General features: G+C 47.3%; 2 protein-coding genes across 2 annotated transcripts; both read right to left on the minus strand.

Moving 5' to 3' along the window:
* Positions 1–6,519: 6,519 nt before the first annotated feature.
* REXO2 (RNA exonuclease 2) lies at positions 6,520–12,405 on the minus strand. The gene is made up of 7 exons (XM_072355077.1): positions 12,230–12,405; positions 12,043–12,126; positions 11,851–11,928; positions 9,661–9,772; positions 8,789–8,897; positions 8,384–8,437; positions 6,520–6,939 (listed from the first exon to the last, which is right to left on the minus strand). The coding sequence occupies exons 1-7, from the start codon at positions 12,362–12,364 to the stop codon at positions 6,810–6,812; spliced, it is 702 nt and encodes a 233-aa protein (XP_072211178.1). The 5' UTR covers positions 12,365–12,405; the 3' UTR covers positions 6,520–6,809.
* Positions 12,406–12,732: 327 nt separating this feature from the next.
* On the minus strand, positions 12,733–15,891 carry RBM7 (RNA binding motif protein 7). The gene is made up of 5 exons (XM_072355078.1): positions 15,664–15,891; positions 15,155–15,317; positions 14,539–14,632; positions 13,953–14,046; positions 12,733–13,513 (listed from the first exon to the last, which is right to left on the minus strand). Exons 1-5 carry the CDS (start codon positions 15,757–15,759, stop codon positions 13,121–13,123), a joined length of 840 nt encoding a protein of 279 aa, XP_072211179.1. The 5' UTR covers positions 15,760–15,891; the 3' UTR covers positions 12,733–13,120.
* Between the last annotated feature and the right edge of the window lie 2,700 nt (positions 15,892–18,591).

An 18,591-nucleotide genomic window follows, 5' to 3' on the forward strand; every position in this document is an offset into this window, starting at 1 on the left:
CAAAACCATTCTCTAAAAATTGATGTACTTACGACCGGCGCTTCCCCAAACACTGAGAAGGTTTTCTTTTTCCTGCTTTCTTCCTTTCTCTCAACCTTCCTTCCATTTACGACAGTGAGTTGCAGCAGGAAGAAAGGAGAAGGGGAGGGCAAAAGGGGCAAAAATGAAAGCTAAAGGGAAAAAAAAACACCCTTTGTAGTCTTCATTTCTTCCTTTGTTGGGCTGGAGGGCTGTGGTGAAAAGAGGCTTTCCACTCCAAATGCAATGAAAGCAATGCCAATGGACAGCAATTTTTGGCCTGTCTTCTTTGACACGAGCAGGGAGGAGGAATTCCTCCCTCCAGGTGTTTTCTGGAGCCAATGTGGTTTGGGCAACACCAGACTGACTGAATGTAATGACCCTTATATACTGCTAATGGGAACTCCTAAGCGCCCTCTGCTCCTTGCTGGGGCATTGCTTGCTCCAAGATCTCCAAATCCAACCCCAACCCATCCCACTAAGCCCACTGACAATATACCTGAGTGCCACATCCCCATGGCTCTGGAACAGCCCCAGGGATAGTGATTTCCCCCCTTACCTCCCTATGCAGCCAATGCTGACCACTCCTTTGGAGATGAAATTCTTCCTAATGCCCAATCTGCTTGCTTGTCTAAAGAGCAGGGTCACGCTTCTTTCAGTGTTGTGAAGGGTGGGTGCTCCCAGAGGAACAGTTGCACATTCAGGGCAAGAACAGCTTTAAAGCTTCAATAGAAAAAGCATTTTTTTTCCTTAAACCTCCTCTAGAATTGTATCAGTAATCCGCGGTTACTTTATTAACGTGGTATTAAAAGGACTTGAGGCCACTCACCGAATTCCTATTTCAAATAAATAATTACTGGAGCCAAGATAATTTATTAAATTAAATTGAAAACCCCAGACGTGCTCAATATTTGCCTTCAAGTGATTTGTTGGTCTTTTTACATACCACGTCTGAAACGATGCTGATTCTCATGCTGCCATATCCAGGGGCTTTGCACTTGGGCTGGAATGCCAATGTAGGCTGTGAGTGTCTGAATGAAGCTCAGCTGCAGTCAGTGAAGGGCAGATAAAGGTTTGTTCTGAGTGGAACAGCGGAAGGTTTGGGTGTGATTTGATGCCCGCAGTCTGGTGCTGCTGGATGGGGTCTTTATTTTGCATTTTGTGTCCCCAAGCAAAGACGTAGATGGACTTTTTTGTATTCACTTGGAAGTAAACAAACAGAAATCCTTATCGTTTCTTGCACCGAAAGTACATTGGCAGGAACCAAAGGGATGCATTATATATTATGTCATTTGCGTCCCATTTGCCTTTTAAAGAAATGAGAGAGGAAGATGAAAAGGAATGTTTGATGGCGCTTCCTATCATCTCTACAAAAGAGCTCCGCATTGAAGCGTTGGGCTTCTGCAAGGAGCACCACGTGATTCAACTTCTGCATGGCACCAAAGAGCAGGGAAGGGCAGGAACAGCACACACCCCCATTTCAGCTCCTCTCATACTATTGTTTGTGCTTGGGTAAATTAATGCTAATGTTGGCTCTTGGATGGACATGCATTACCTATAGCCCTCTGGTAGAGAGATCCATTAATGGCGGCTTGTACAAGATTTGGTTGTATCTCATTTGTTGGTCATTTGCAAGCAAGGCTGTTTCAATCAGTTGGTAATTTTTCATAAAGAGTTTTGATTAAATAAATAGCGAGAGAGCAGAGCGCTGTTTTATTATTCAAAAAAAAAACCTCTGCAATCATAAGTGCTCTATTGATTGAGCTTTCCAAGTGCTCTGCACATAAATAACCATCCGTGTAAATAATGCCATCAAAACCAATGGTGCCGTTCGCCAAAGGAAGGCAACTCTTGCTCAGGCGTGGGCTGGGGGAGGGTAATGAAATTCCCTTCTTATATCGTGTGTGTGTTGAGATCCATGTCCAATAGGAGAATGATGACTGCGAGAGGCGCAAATGTTATTAAGGTGCTCCAGCAAGTGCTGCTGTTGCCTCGTTTGAAGTTGATATTGTGTTTGCTATTGGGTGTTTTTAGATCGCTGGGTATCACAGGGCTCTTATAGGGCCATAGGGATTGGCCCCACCAATAGATGGAGCGCTTTGTTGGGGTCTTATCTGTGGTTTACCAAGACACAAAATGAATCGGTGCTAAATCTGAACCTCACAAAGATGCCGGTGTTTAAAAACAGGAAAGCTGTTGCATAATAGGGGAAATTGAGATGAGAATCCTTTACATGCCACGGTTACTTCAGAAGCAAGAATAAACAATGTTTAAAAATGTATAAACACAGATGGCATATTTTCCTTTAAAAAAAAAGCAAAAAACAAAAAAAAGAGAAAGTTTTGTGAAAAATGAAAGCCTCTTAAAATAGAATAAAATATGAAAAGGAGGAGAAGTAGGTCGCCAAAAAGGAAAAAAAGAAAGGGGAATTCAAAGTGAGGGGGGGAATAACAAAGTGGAAATCAAAGACGGAGCGCTGTGCAGCAGCATGGGGTTGTCATTGGGATCTTTGGGATGGGAGTGGGAGGAGTGCAGTCCCTGCCCCGTGGTGATGGCGGTGGTGAGGGTGGCCCTCTTGGTCTGCTGTGCTGGGAGTTGAAAAAGCAGAGTTGCATTGCCTGGGAGTTGCTCAGGAATCAGGGAGAGACATTTGAAAGACTCGTTTATTTGCACCATTAACCATTTTAAGTGCCTCTCTCGGATAACAGTGATTGCAATGGTTAGGAGAGCAGGTGTTGGAGTAATAAGGGTGATTGAAAAGCGTTGGATGGTCATTATTATTAACTCTGGTCATAAAAAGGAAATAGGGTTGCGTATACGCCCTGTGTTCTTTTATGCCCTTCTGTTTTATGGACTGGTGGTTCTCCTACCTGGGCTGTCCCAGGGTGAGCTGCTTTGGTACGTTCCACCCTCAGCACTTGAAGGCACTCATCCCTTCATTCTCCATTCAGAATATATAGCACGGTGTGGTCAGTTGTCTCCTGCTGAAACCTCTGCGGTGAGATCTTAGCGCTTAATGGATTCCAGAGATAGGAATACAAGCTCGTTTGGTGGTGTTAATTTAAGAAGTAACAGGGATGAGTAAACACACAGGTTGTATAAGAGGACACAGGCTGTGTGAAAACACTCTGGTCCTGTAAAAATAGCACTAATGGAGCAGCACCTCTGCTACTCCAGCAAGGTGAACGTGCGGAGCCTGTGATGTTCCTTGTAGACTGTGTGTAGCATGGAGGGAGCTTTGTTGGGTTAACAGGGACCCAGCGCCCAGTGGGAAAACTGAGCCAGAGAAAAGCAGCGTGAATACCACACACCTTCTTCACAATGAGAGTAATTAAACTCTGGAGCGCTTTAACAAAGGAAATGATGAATTTGCCGTCGTTTGCTGTCTTCGAGTGGAGATTGGATGGGTTCCTAGAAGATAAGCTTTAATTCGAGTGCACGATTGGACTCTGTAGTGTTAAATTATGGATAAGATGAGAAACTCCCTCCACCAAAGGACTGAGGGGTGCGATATTCTGACATATGTTAAGCAGTAAATCAGATTAGACTATCGGAGTGGCCCCTCTTGGCCCCAGAGCCCATAAATATTCACTTCCATTATAATCAGCTCTTGCACCGCTTGCACTCCGGTTTACCAGGTGACCATAGAAACGTCAAAGTGCTTCGAAGCAAATCTTGTTGTCACAGGAGAAACATATGGATTGTGTCATTGGCTTTGGTGGGAGCCGGGAAGGAGGCACAGCCTCCAACACAGGAAGGTTGGGGCCTTGCTCTAATCTCACCCTTAGGCTCTACAAGGGAAAATGGCAGCTCTGGCTCTCGAGCTGCTAGTTATTCATTCGCACTTAAGGCTACATTTCTTGCTGAATCAAAGGCTTTAGCAGCAGATCTTGTGCTTTTAAGTCGGCTCTGTTTGATGAGGGCAGAGTGGTGGTTTCTCCTTTACTCTCCCAGCCCTGCGGAGAACCTTTATGTTGGTGGGCAGCGAGGGAGATGTGGGGCAGAGAGCTGGGGAACCACCGCACCTGGATCCTTGCAGTAGGGCTGGGATGCAGCATGCCCACCTCACCCCCCCCCCCAGCCCCGAGCTCCTCGCTCTGGGCACACAGTGCCTCTCAGGGCAGAGCATCACTACATGTTGTTGCTCGTGGAGGGTTTTCATGCTGTTTATTTGAAGGTGTTTTATTTCTGAATGGTAGCTTCAGGTTAAATTCCTCCCTGTTGAAGCCGGCGGCTGCAGCAGCACCTCAAAGCTGTGGAGCTATTGGATGTGAGGGAGAGACTTTCTTCTTTGCTGAGAATCAGCATTTTGTGTGGTTTGTTGCCACCAGGAGCAGGATTGGAGTCCCTGCAGGAAAACTGGCAAGAGTAGTTTTCTCTTTTTTCTTTTTCTTTTCTTCTTTTTGCCTTCAAGTTGAGCAAATAAGTCAATGGAGGGGAAAGTGGGGAGTGTGAGCACCCAGCAGACTGGTGAACCATTCCTCTGCCTGTCTGCTTTTAGCACTGCTCCACAACCCAGTATGGTGCAGGAGAAGGGGCACTGCTGGCACCTCTGGGACTGCCCTCTGCCTTACTGGGGCTGGGGGAGTGCAGGAGCAGAGATGCAGCCTTGGGTTGCATGGGAGGAGCAGGGATGCAGCCTTGGGATGTATGGGGAGTTGCTCTGGACGCTGCCAGAGTCTCTACCCAGTGGGAACAGCAAGCAAGCAAACCCTGTTAATATGAATGAGCCATGAAGGAGTATCAGTGTGGCATCAGCAGGCAGTTGTGTTTAACTCAAATGAGTACATCTCTGCAACACATTTGCCCCTATGCGTAGGAGATATTTGTGTTGTTATACGTAGGTCTACCATGTATGAAGGGCATTTGTGTGTTCAGATGACTCAAGATGTGATCTTGTCATGAAAGGCCAATATGTAAAACGTCTGCTGCTTGTGCAGTGGGAGCAGAAAAGCAACAGGTTTTCATTCTGTGTGGGAAAGTCCAAGCGGTAATCTTCCCCTCTCGTGCTGTTTTGGGCATGTGCTGTAATATCAGGGCACGTTGCAACAGCAAAATGGAGACCTCTGAAAAAGCAGTCCAGGATCAGTGAGGGGCTGCATGCTTCTTGCTTTCTGCAATGCATTTAGCTCAAATGTGCTACATTTGCACAGTATGTGGTTTTCCTCCCGGCCAGGCCCATAGGCTGACCCTGGGATGTATCTTGCTTGCTTGTTGCTGATAATGGCTCCTCAATTGAGATTTGGCCAACAGCTGTGATGCTACAAAAAGCTGCACTGATGTGGATGGTGGGAGTGAAAGCAGGGAGCAATGTGACCATGTGTGGGGTGGACCGTGGCACCCAGCACACCTTCCAAGCATCAGCTTCTACCACTGTAAGCCCATGTAAGCTGAAGGGCGTTTGGTTCACAGGCTGCCCTTTCCATAATGCGATGAGTTCACGTAGAACAGGAGACCTGAAATACACATTTGGAGTCACTGTCCCTGGAAGTGCTTCAGAACTGCAGACACGTGGCACTTGGGGATATGGTTTAGTGGCACGCTGTGACTGGGTTAGGGTTGGACTTGGTGACCTTGGAGATCTTTTCTGAACTGAATGATTCTGTTTATTTGAAAACAAAACGGGTTCTGCTGGCTTGAGCTGTGCTGCACTCACGCTGATACTGTAACACGCTGTGCTGTGGGTGTTCCTCCCCGTCAATTAGAGCTCCATCCTAAAAAACGAGTGCACAAAATGGTTCAATGAGCGCATAACACTCCCATTAAATCAGTGTGACTCCTCATGCACTTCAAGTAAAGCCTGTACGCTGTTTAGCAAGCTTTTAACCTATTCGTTCACGCTGCCATGGGAGTCGTGGAAATATTAGGCATGATAAATGGAATTGAAAAGGGGAAAAACAAGGAAAATACATCAGGAAATGAGAAATCAGCACCAGGGCACAGGGAGGTGCAGCCACAGAGCGTGGGGATGTCCTGGGAAGCCGAGGAAACCCGGTGCTCATTGGGCAGCAAAATGTCACCAGCAATTCCAAAGCAGGAAAGCCATCTGATCCCTCAACAGAAGAAGCCCAGCAAGGCCCTTTTCTGAGCATTTCAACAAGTGCTGATGAGAAGTGTGGGTGTGGACCTGCAGAGGAATGGCATCGTGTGAGCTATTTTCATTAGCCAAGAGCTTAATGTTGGTAAAGCTCTGCACTATCTTCTCCTTAGAAGCTGCTACACTGAAGTTATTACCAATGCAGCAAACAATGGGGACGTGCAGGCAGAAAGATCCCATTGCTTTTGTGGTTTTGCCCAATAATCAGCAATAGATTTTCTTTCCTTCAGTCTCAATGCTCGTGTCTTTGCACTTTGTGATGTTACTGTTATGCAGTGACTCACCCTGCCATGTTATCTCTACGTTGCCATTAAGTATAGGGAGGTACGTCGCAGCTCTGTTGTAAAACAGAGCATTTTAAGAACAGACATCGAACATAAAAGAAAGACTGTATGAAAACGTCGTCCTTCAACAGAACTGTTTTTATTGTGTAGTGAAAGACTGCATCTAAAACCAGAGGAAGAGGAATATCAAACAGCAGGTTTTACCTATAGAAAGAAGCTGTTGAGATTTGAGTGTGTAAATTTCGTGCCCAAACAGAAAAGAAGCAGTGACTGGGACTTCCATCTGCATTTGATCAACTGTTAAGAAACAAGGTAACATAAGGGTGCGGCGTCTCAAAAGACCGGCAAACAGAAAAGAACCTGGAGATACATCTTGTATACGCTGTGGGATGGTCTGGTGAGGTGAGCAATCAGCTGGCAGTTTTATCACTTTCTCCATTCTCTATTAGTTTCCTTTTCTTTTCATCCGTTTTCCTCTTGAAGATGCTATCTCTGTAGAACTGAAGTTCTTTGATGCTTTCCCTGATGTCATCAAGCGCTCTGAAAGAGAATTAAAGAGAGTTTCAAAATGCCTGCACACGTCTCCAGCTCCATCCAGGCTCTAATGCTTCTAAAAAATTCCAGGCAAGGGATAAAGAAATAAAACTCTGACATGCATGGATCACAAATCTGTCAGAAATAAACACAAGCCTTGCTATTCTTCGGTACTTGGAAAGCAATAAAAGTCCACCAAGGCTGACATACCAGAGAGTAATGTACAGCTTATTAGTTTGTGTCACTGTGGGACATGGAAGCTCTCAAAAGCCAGCAGGTTCTACAGCTTCAACTATGAAAAGCAATTCGCTATCGATCCAAGACGACAAAGAGACGAGGGCTCAAGAGACCTGTTTGCAGCTCCTGCTTTGCCCACTCATCTGCTTTCTCCATCAGCACAGGTGACTGACTTGTTTGGACCCAGTGCCTTTTGTTACTGTGCTCTGCCTGCGAGGTCTGTGCAGCAGCAGTAACTGCATGTTTGCACTGCACAGCACACCTACCTGTGACTTCCATCGTCTCTACAATCATCGTTCCTTCTGTTTTTATACCAGAGCCTCCCCTCCTGCCTAGCAAAACCACATCAAAACAAAGAGGTAAAGATGCAGCTGTTTCCTTTCACTGTCATTTAGGGCAGACAGAGCTGTATGTACCAAATAACACCCACAAAAAGCCCAGTGTAGGTGTTCTAGTGCAAGGCTGTGCAAATTTAGTCTGAGCAGATGAAAGAGCAAAACGGATACATTGTGCAAATGGGCTTAATAAAGCCAAGTTTTACACAAGACTGACAGTCTCCTCTATTCACAAAAACTCTATTAGCAAACGTGGCTTTCTAGAAGTTATGTGTTAATGCTGCAGAGCATATTTCCTTCAAAAACCTCAAAGCAAACCCAGCTTTTAAGGACACCTCAGATGCTGGCAGGAGCGTAAGTCAAAACGAAACCTTTCCACAGAAAGGAGAACAAGCTCTCTGACATATTACTAACTCAGGAAATAGCCAGGAACAAAACTCTTATCTCCCTATGTGCAGTTTTCCAATTTTAGAGTATCTATGAACAACTTTTGCCCAATTCAAGGACAGAACAGAAGCCCTGTTCAGCTAGCTTTTTCATGTGGTTTCTCACCGTGATGCCTAAGAAGTGATAGATGTATCTACACTGCCAAACAAGCATTGTGGCTTGAATAGTAAACACCTGGAATCAGAACAGATAAGGACATTTTTTGATTGTCTGTATTTTTGTAATTCCTTTCCTTACGCTACCCAGGCTTCTGGCTGGAGAATACAAACTATGTGACAAGGTGTACAATTGTACCACCTCTGCTGTCTTTTTCATTAGAACAAACATGACTGGAAATCAAAGGAAGCACACAGCTCCACATTCAGCCCATGAGGTGCATGGTTCCTGCGTGACAAGCCAGGCTTTGTTAGAGATAAAAGAAAGAACCTCACCTGTGAGAAGCTGCTTTCTTTGGTGCAAATTCGTATTCTTCTGGATACCAGCGTCTGTAAGTGGAAAGAAACCCCATTTTAAAAGGAAATTGGGATTCAGTAACACGCCCAGTGGCTGCTTTGGGTTTGTTGCAATTGGTGAAAGAAGTTCAGTTAAACTGGCACACAGAGAAGGCACAACCCTGTGAACCCAAGTGCTACAAACACCAGAGGATGCCACTCTTTATGGCTCAGTCTGTCCATCAGCCTGAACAGAAGAGAGGAAGATAGGAAGGAACGAGGTGGCTGCGCACAGCTGCCTGCCAGCAGCCTTCAGCCTTGTTTTAAAAAGGTGCATGTCAGTGCCACGTAACAGGCTTCCCTAGATTATCTTTTATAGAGATATTCAATTTGGAGAATATTTACCTGCAAAGCTCTTTGACAGTGCTCACATCAATGATCCTGTAATGAAGATGCCGCATGAACTGAGGCATGTACTTGTCAAGAAACTTCTTATCTGCATGAACAGAGTTACCTACAAAGACACAGAACAAGACATTTCTTCAAAGGCATCGCAAAGCTACTATGAGCATCTAAACTAGAAACAGGCTGAGCAAGCTTGGGAAAGATCATAGGGTATGAAAAGCTATTCACAAGCAGCTCATATATCTCATTTTCTAGCAAATATGATTGTAAAGGTTTGTCAGATTCTCATTTCGGGATCACACATGGTTTAAATACATAATCCCTATATTAATTCTTCAGTTACTACAATTTCTGTCGCACAGATAAGTATCAAAGCATTACACAAGAATCAGGTTTTCCACTGAGTGAAGAGAGGCAAAGGGTATTAATTTCATTTAGCCATAATCCAAAGGCTGTATGTAAATGTCCCGAGTGCAGTGCCAGGTAACAGGACAATTGGAAGATTCATGTTTGATGCTTCATTTGAAGCAAAGATGCTGTTCAGTTTACAGTTCAGGTTTTTACAGTCACTGATTTCTATCAGCTGTTAAGTTGCCCTTCCCGATTCTAAATTGTACAATGAAACATTAATGCTCAAAAGAACTTTCAGCTTCCTGCAGTAACGACGTGTGGTATCTGCTCTAGGGAATCAATAGAATAGATGATGCCATTACTAAACCTTTCTCCACTTGCAGATTTTGATTTGCATGCTAGATCTCCGCTCAGAAAACTAAAGCATCCCTGCCATGTGCATCAACCGGCCTTTCAGCATCCAGCCGGGAACTGCAGGAGGGATGACATTATTATTATTATTAAGAAAGAACCCATTTTACCTGCAAGAGGACAGAGACCAGGGGGCGTCTGTTGTCGTACAAAGGACAGGAACTCATACTCCGCCTGCTGCAATGAAATTTTACTCTCCTTCACAGCCTTAGTAAGGCCAGACTGCAAGAAAGAACCATCCGTCAGAAAGGAGATAGACATTATCTTCAAAGGCATTGCTAGAAATGCTCAGCAGCAAAAGATCAGGCAGACACGCACTGCTTGCTCCCCAGCACGCCCGGATGAGCTAAGAGGACAAATTCACTTTGTGTTTGATCGTATTCTGGCAGATCCAAATGCCTTTGTTCACTCTGCATATCTTTAAGGCACCTCATCAAGACGTGCAAACCATCCCAAGTGAAGGTGACCAAAGAACATTCCTAACGACAGCGACACTCTTCTGAGTTTCCTCCCTGTTGCTGAACTTTCTGTTCCTCTCAATTACCGAGACATTATGCAAGCCCCATTTACACACCTGCATGTACATGATCCAGGAGAGTATCACATTTCTGCCTAACGAGAGGCATTCACCTCCCCAGCATAGAGTAGTACGTAGAAATAAACAGAAATAATCAGAATCCCAGCTTAAGTGTTTATCAAGATTCCTATAAATCAGCAAAGCTCCTTCTTCTTTTTTTTCCCCCAACAGTTAAATGTCAAATCTGCTCTAAGTGTTCTCAGTGATTTATTTCCATCTGGCTATGCTATATATTTCCGTGACTGTGCCGCAAAAATCTACTTGACAGATCCAAGTGGTGGTTAAAAAATTCATTATGTGGCTGCATTTTCATCTATATTCTAATTGCTTCTCTTTTCTTAGTCAATTAAAAATAAGTAGCTCCTCAGGAGCAGTGATAACGTACGCTACCATCTTCAATTCACTTGTGAGCTGAAGTTGAGTTTGTGTCCTCAACTGCAGAAGGGGAAAAAGCTCCCATCACAGTAAATTAATATTCATTTTCCAAACCCTTGCTAATCCTTCCTAGGGAGAGTAAGATGCTAAAGGGGGGAGGAGGGAGGGGCTGTGAGTGTCTTAAAACTTCAGCACTTAATTGAAAACTGCCTTGAATTTAAATTTGTAATCAAGGATTTGAAAATCCATTCACTTTCTTGCTGAGGGCAAGGAGGAAGTTTTCCTTGGTGACTAAAAGAACCACAAAATAATCTATTCTTGCAAAAGTTAAGTTTGCAGTGAGAGAAGAATAAAACTAGGCTTACAGCGCTGAGGGGGACAGGCAAAAAATACAGTAAATCAGTCTGTTTAGATCTACAAGTGCCTTAATTTTCACTGATAAGTTTGCTTTTCGTCAGCTCTTTGCCAACTTGGTAGCTACCATTAGCCAGGGCTTTACAGCAGGTCTTGCTCTTCTCTGTAAGAACTGTTCTTTGCTTATTTCATGCCACACAGAGGAGGTCCAACAGGAGGAGCTGGCTGAGGAGTTCCAGGGAACTGAACCCAACTTCTTCATCTCATGCTGAGGGGCACGATGCCTTGAATGAGGCAATAAGCAGCAGGTATCAGAGTGCTGGATCCTATTCCCAGAGTCGCCCAGGTTTATCTCACCCTGTCTGAAGTTCTATGTGCTGTTGCTCTGTCCCCCTCCTGCCCTTTGCTGATGGTTCTCAAGTTAGAATGCAGCTTCAAGCACTATTCAGACTTATAATCACGGGATGGTTTGTGTAGGAAGGGACCCTCAAAGACCCCTGCAGTGCACAGGGACACCCACAGCTCCAGCAGTGCTCACAGCCCCAACAGCCTGACCTTGGCTGTGTGCAGGGACGGGGCACCACCGCCTCTCGGGGCAACCTGTGCCAGTGCCTCACCGCCCTCAGTGCCAAACCTTCTTCCTTATCTCCAGTCTCAGTCTCCTCTCTTCCACTTAGAAGCCATTTCCCCTTGTCCCATCACAACAAACCCTGTCGGGCAGTCTGTCCCCTTCTTTAGCAATAAGGATACCAACCCCACGCCCCTATGGGACAGCTGAGCAGTCCCCAGTGTTACAGACACAGACATGAGCTGCAATGCGCCCTGGATGACACGTGGGACTTCAGGCACAGCGCAGCTCTTTGGTTCGGATCGCAGACAACACTTCGAGTCTCTCCTTCCTTCTGTCCGCTGTTTAACTGCACAGCTCTGATCCCTTTTGTAGGTGAGAGCACTGCGAGCCGTAACTCCCAACCGCACCGTCCGCACGGCCTACCTTGCCGTGGTGCTCCTTGCACCACTCGGACATGCCGTCCAGCAGCTCGTCGGGCTGCTTGATGATCAGGTTGGGGCCCTGCATGGGAGGAAAACGGCGACTGTCAGCGGAGCCCTTCCCGAGGATCGCCGCCCAGTTCGGCCTCGATAGGGGCTGCTGGTACTGAGTCTCCCCGGGCCCGGCCGCGCTCACCTCGGCCAGCACGTTGAGGTCGGAGTCGGTGATGAGGCAGGCCATCTCCAGGATCTGGTCCTTCTCCACGTCCAGGCCCGTCATCTGCCACACAGCGGAGCGGCACCGTCATCGCGGCCTCCCCCTCCGGGGGCCGCCCCGCTTCCCTCCCTTTGACCCCCCTCCCGTACCCCGGCACACCCCGCACCTCCAGGTCCACCCAGACCATCCGCTGTCCCATTCCGCCGCCTCCGGCCATGGCCGCCGCCCGCCGCCGGCCCCGCCACAGCCGCCCGGTGCAGCTCCGCAGGCGACCGAGGCCACCGCGGCTGCCGCCGAGCATCGCGGCCAGGCCGCAAAGCGCGGCCGCCGCACTACATTTCCCGGCAGACCCCGCGGCGGCGGCCCTTAGGGCGAGAGCGGGGGGGAGAGCGCGGGGGTTGCTGGGAGATGTAGTTCGGGCCGCGGGGGACGCCGGGAGCGGCGGGAGGGACGAGACGCGGAACCTCCCTCAGGGCGCGGGGGGCTTCGCTGCGAGTTTATGGTGCGGCTTAAAACCTCGTTTGCTTCTACCTGTAGGTAAAGGGAAACGCGTGGCTGCGGTTAAACCAACCCGGCTCCAATTCCCAGCCACCGCGGGGCCTTTTAGTGAAGGAACTGCACCACCAAAGGCTCAACCGTGGGTGAGTTGAATGAACAAAACCAGACCGACACAGCCTTAAAATACGGTTTATCCACAGGGAGACTCGGTGGGATTCTTCTTCCAGACAAGGCGTGTACAAAAGGAATCATTTCTGTATCAAAAACAACACTTGAGGTGCCAACAAAAGCATCGTACCGCTTAAAATCTGCTTAGAAAAGAGCTGCAGCTCCACCTGGTACAGATCGCCTCAGCTGCACTACAAAAATAACACAGGCTCTTTATCACACACGATGCTTTAAACCGTGGCACGTTTGTTTTCTTGCGTAAAGCCCTGAGTTCACACTAAAATCCAGCTGCTGGGTTTGGAGGATCGCGACCATTTACAAACATTAAAAGGGGACTTTGATTTCTCTTTCTTTTTGCATCAAGTTCTTTAAAGCCCGCCATGTGTGTGTGTCAGTGCCGAGCCAAGCGCCAGCTGCCCTCTCTGTAGCTCTCTCTTCTGCTGTCATAATCGTGGCTCCATGCGTTGCGATTCCTATCGTCGTAGAACGGCTCATCTCTGCTCGCCCTGTAGTGATGCTCAGAGATGTGCCCTCTGTCTTCAAAGCCGTAGTCATCCCTTTTACCCCTGCTATAATCAAGCCCCCTGTCCCCCGCACGCTGTTCTCGGCCCAAATGCCTGCTGTCCTGGTAGTAAGGGTGGGAGCCCATCCTGCTCTTACGCAGTGCTGCCATGTCTGGACGTCGCAGCATGTGGGAGGCTGGTGGGTGACTGAGGGAATGGCCGTGCTGGTACCCAGGAACAGCAAAGCCAGGCTGAGGCTGCTGCCACGCAGCACCGTGCATCTGAAAAACAGAAGGAAAAAGGCTTGGTGGATTCAGTTGTGCTTTCCTGCTGGCAGAGTGCTCAAACTATTCTACTTCTATCCAAACTCTTGTGTCAGCCTCTAAGTTCTATATTAATCAAGCTGCAAGTGCGAGGGAAAATGGAAATGCACCAACAAAAGGAGACTGAACACAGACTGGCTGCTACTGATTGCTTTATCTACAGCTCAACTTGTAAAGCTCAAAGACCGGCCCGGCGTTAAACAGCTCAGTAGAAGGAACCATCTATCTTCTAAAGCTGTCAGTTCAACACTCCAAAAATACACTCCTGTGATATAATACAATAATTACAGGAAACATCTAAGTACTGAAAAGAAGCAACAGCTCCTTTGCATGTCATCATCCATCAGCAATGAGTGACTGCAGGGTTAGATACCATGAACAGAAGAGCACAGCTTACCCCTGCTTGTCTCTGAAGGTTGTCATGAGATGGCAAAGACCTCTGCATAGATGAGAACCCTGCTGCTACCATATTATCTGTATTCCTGTCATGTCTGCAGGAAAAAAAGATTAGGAAAGTTAGTCTTAAATGTTTCTAATATGAGACTATTGCCAGTCTAAGGGGCATTTGCTGCAGTCACGTTGCTACCATTAGGAAAAATAGGGAAGTATTACCCTTAACTCACAACCAGTGTGAGGAACTAGTGCAGACAGCTTGCATGGGTTATGTGGCAGCACTCGCTTCACATCACCACATCTTTCCTACGCTTGTCTGAAAACACCTTTTAATAAGGGATGTCACTTGGGTCAGAAGCATTGCAGAAACAGATCTTGTGAAAAAACACGTTCAAGATGATGGTGTTCTTTATTGCATTAGGTTTTTAGGTACTGAGAATGCAGGGTACTGAGGGTAATAATAATGCAAGTACTTAATCCGTAGGGAAGAAAGGCTGAACTGCGCTTGGAATGAGAATCAGGGAAGCGAAATGTGTGAACACATTTTCTAACTTGAACAATGCACGTGTACTGCTGGTGCAGCCTCATACCTGCTGGCTGGATGTGATGCGCCAGATGGGCCCAAGCTGGCTGCTCCGTGCGGTAAACACGACAAATTACTGTCCTGAGATGCGTGGCTGCTCCCTGAGGGGAAACATGAGATCCACAAAGACAGGTTGGAGCAACTTGGATATGAACTGAACTTGTAAGATGCTGTTTCCACATGCTTAATTAGCTCTCAAGTATCACCAGCAATCTGCAGATGAACATAACCCAGCTTCCAAAGCAAGATACCTCAACTGCCTTAATGCCCAGCTGGGGAAGCTACAATCAGGCTTTACTGGAGTCAGATACAGTGTTTAGCACTAGCATGATCAGGGCTTTCAAAGGTACAGAAAATAATCAAAGAAAAGCCTCATCTTGGGCACTGCTCATACCCCAAACTGGCAGACAGATCCCCTGCCAAAGCAGAAGGATAAAAGCACAACCCTATGCGACAGCACTGCTCTGCAGCATCACCAGGGAGCAGGTGAGCAACACTAGGACAGAAGCACATGCAACAGCTGCTATAAGCCAATAACTGTAACTCTGCCAGATAGGAGGGAAGGAAGGAGGTGGCAGTTTTCTTTCCATCTAGTAACAAGGTTACTGAATGCTTCTGTGTACCTGAGCGGAACTGAATGTTGATGGGCCGACCATAGAGCTTGATCCCGTTAAGGAGATTCATCCCATAGGGGACAGATTCTTCATGCTTGAAACTCACAAATGCAAACTGCTTTTGTTTACCATCTTTATCTTTAGGGATCTTAACCTTAATTACCGGACCTGCCTGTGAATTAGAAAACAAAGCAACGTTAAAGGACAAATCAAGCAGCTGCACAAAAGGAAAATCTAAAGCAAGCAGTCCATAATGGAGGAGCAGGAGGGATCCAGGGTCCCATCCCACCTGGCCTTGGGTGCCTGCAGGGATGGGGCACCCGCAGCTCTCTGTGCAGCAGCGCAGGCACATAAAGCGCAGAGCCCACGCGGGGGCGCCACTCCGCAACCGGAGGAAGTTTGTCCACCCGCGGCCACCGTACAAGCCAAAGCCCGCCCCAATATGGCGCCGGAAAGCCACCCGCCCGGCCCCGCCCCGCCCGATCGAGTATAAAGCGAGGCGGACGGCGGCCCCCAACCTGATGGAACAGCTCGAAGATCAGCTCCTCGGTGACTTTGGGGTCCAGGTTCCCCACGAACAGCGTCCGATCCGCTTCGGCGGCCGTTCCCCCCATTCCGCGGCCGAGCCGCCCGCGCTCAACGGGGCCGCCGCTCGCTCCTGCGCAGGCGCCGTAGGAGGCGAGGTCACGTGGTGGGCGCGTGCGCGCGCCGCCTACTTCCGGCGGGCCGGGCGGAAGGAGGAGGATGATGGGGAAGGGTCGTGGTGGTGGGGGGCAATGAGCCCAGAGCAGGCAATGGGGCTGAGCGGGGCTGTAAGGCTCCTTCCAACTCGAGCTATGGCCTTGCCTTTGTTCTATGGCCTTGCCTTTGTTCCATAGGTGGTGGCTGCTTAGCTCAGTGCAATAGGGGAAGGCTCCTGGAGCTCTCACTGATGGCAGCAGCTGGTGGTTTGAGCTGGTTCCAACGCGAAGGTTGATGAAGAAGTGGCTTGTCTGCAGGCTCTCAGCCTTCTCGTTCTACAGGTTGTTACTTTGAGAGCTGTAAAGATGAGGGAGCTTTGCAGTGGGACTCGCAGATAGGAAGGAGGATAGTTGGGGTTTTAAGTAATAAAAGGGAATAAAACCAACCCCGCAGTGTTGATTGGAGAACGGAGCACTTCGCTTCTTCATTCTGTTTTATTGCTGCAATACTCTTGTCTGATCGCCTCTCCCATCCCAAGTGCTGCCTCTTGTAATGGCACTAACCCAAGCGGGCTGCTTTGTATTCCTCCTTTAAGCAGCTGCATTACGCTTTAATGCCAAGATGGAAGTTGTGGTTTTATGCTTGAGCAGAGTTCTGGACAGTTATCTTTCAACTAATGCCTTTCTCCAGTGTTGTGCAAAATAGCTCCCTTGTCCCACGTTGTTTGATTATATGGTAAGTACAGTTCTCAGCAACTGTAATGCCCTGAATGTTTTAGAACATGTTAGATGTGAAACAAGGATAATTTTCCATCTGGAAAAGAAAAAAAAAATACCAAAAAGGAGAAGTTCTACTTTCATTTTTTCATTAGATTTCAATGCGTTATGGCATATCCTATTTTCTTGTTTAATTAGACCCTGTTCATTTTCTTCACTTCATTACTTACTGCCGCACCTAGAATTTATATTCATTTGGTTTAATCATGTTCGCCTGGTTAAATTCTAAACAGTTACTCATTCAGAAAGGAAATTATTACCCTACTCTGCCAGGACTTCCACTTTGCCTTAATTTCCCTGGAGCCTCATTTACTTTCTTCTGTGGGCTTTTTTTTTTCCCTTACTGGGTCCCCTTGGGTTTGGCTGGAATTGGTAAAGCTGTCAAACATGATCTGCTTTCTACACGTGTGCTGGGCATCTCCAAATGGGTGTTGCACTTTGTGCTGAGCTCAACCCATCGAATTGAGAGCTGCAGGATGTGGTGATGGGCTCCTGTTTGCTCCTGGCTTTCATGTATGGCCCATACTTGGGAAAAAAAATGCCCTACAATGGCAACTGCTGCTTTTGCTTGTGCACAATTCATTGCCATTTCTGAGCTCACAGGCTGAATAAGGAGCACGGCTGCTCACTGGTGTGCCTTACAGCTTGCTGCTCCTTGGTTACAGATCCCTAAGCCTCCCTTCCAGCAAGCCACAGGGTTCCAACAGTGTCAGACAGACCCATGGTCTGTCTGTCCTATGTCTTCAGTGCAGCCTTAGAGCTGATTGCACGTTGGCATTGCCTTCCCTCTCGCCTGATTGCACGAGCTCCTCGGGTTATTCAGCTGCCTGGATGACTTCTCCGTGCAGATGACAATCTCTTTTTTTCTGCTGCTGTGGTAAATGGGGCTGCTCAATTGAAAGTGGATGCTTGAAAATTCTCCATGCCCTGCTATCCTGCCAGAAAACAGGTGCCTGTAATTACGCCAAATGATAGAGAGATCAGTCAGACAAAGCCATTGCAGATGACAATTCTTTTCGCTGGAGAGCCTAAAAGAATGGGTCACACCAGCTAATACAATAACAGCACACCTTATCCCTACATGCAATTTTCATTAGGGCCATTGAACACCTGTGACTGACACATGTACAAAGAGAGGGTGAGAAGCAGAAAGAAAAGCAGCTACAAGCTGAATAAACTGAGCTGAAGCCAGGCAGCCGCCTCTTTCAGCATCCTTTTACATTGGCAGTGCTGTGCTCAGCCTGGAACTGCCTGCACTGCTCCCACCAGGACCTGCCGTGGATGCTCCAGCCGTTGGTGCTGCACTTCTTTGCTGGAGAGAGAGCAAAAGGCAAACATGATGCCCCCAGCCTGCTGGCTGGGAAAGACTTTCAATTACTCCTGACAGGTTGCAACAGAAGGGTAATTGTAGCTACAAACTTCCCCATGAAGGGAATCATTGTGCTTTTTAAACAGACCATAAAAATCTCCAGCGATGCTGATGTTCGAACAGTTAAACAGCGATTAAAGGCAGCCGCACTACAAGACCTGGGCATGTTATTTGCAGAGAACATGTCAGCAGCTGCTGGATCCCTGCATTTACTGCGCCTCTGTGACAGCCGCAAAGGTCTTTATAGAAACAATTATGTTATGCTCGGCATTAAGTACTGAGTGTCAGAGAGGTTCTGTGCTCTCCGGCATAGTGCAAAGTCTGCATTGGTGCAAACATTACAGCACAGCCTTTAGAAGCTCCTCTGGGGCTTTTTATGAAGTTCTTACCAAGAAAATGAGAGGAAACCCAGCGGAGGTGGACGAAACCCTCTATTTCCTCCCTGATCTTGTTGTGTCACATGAAGCCTTTACGATACTCGCAATCCTTGACTCATTTCAGCCTATCAGCATCTTCATGTGCTATCGCTCTTTATTTGATGCCGGATTGTTCTGGCAGAAATAGATCTGCAAAGGGCCTCTTTTTGTATAGATCCAGTGGGAACATTCTCAGAACCCGTA

This window comes from Excalfactoria chinensis, chromosome 21 (assembly GCF_039878825.1).
Source record: "Excalfactoria chinensis isolate bCotChi1 chromosome 21, bCotChi1.hap2, whole genome shotgun sequence".
Lineage (NCBI taxonomy): Eukaryota > Metazoa > Chordata > Aves > Galliformes > Phasianidae > Excalfactoria > Excalfactoria chinensis.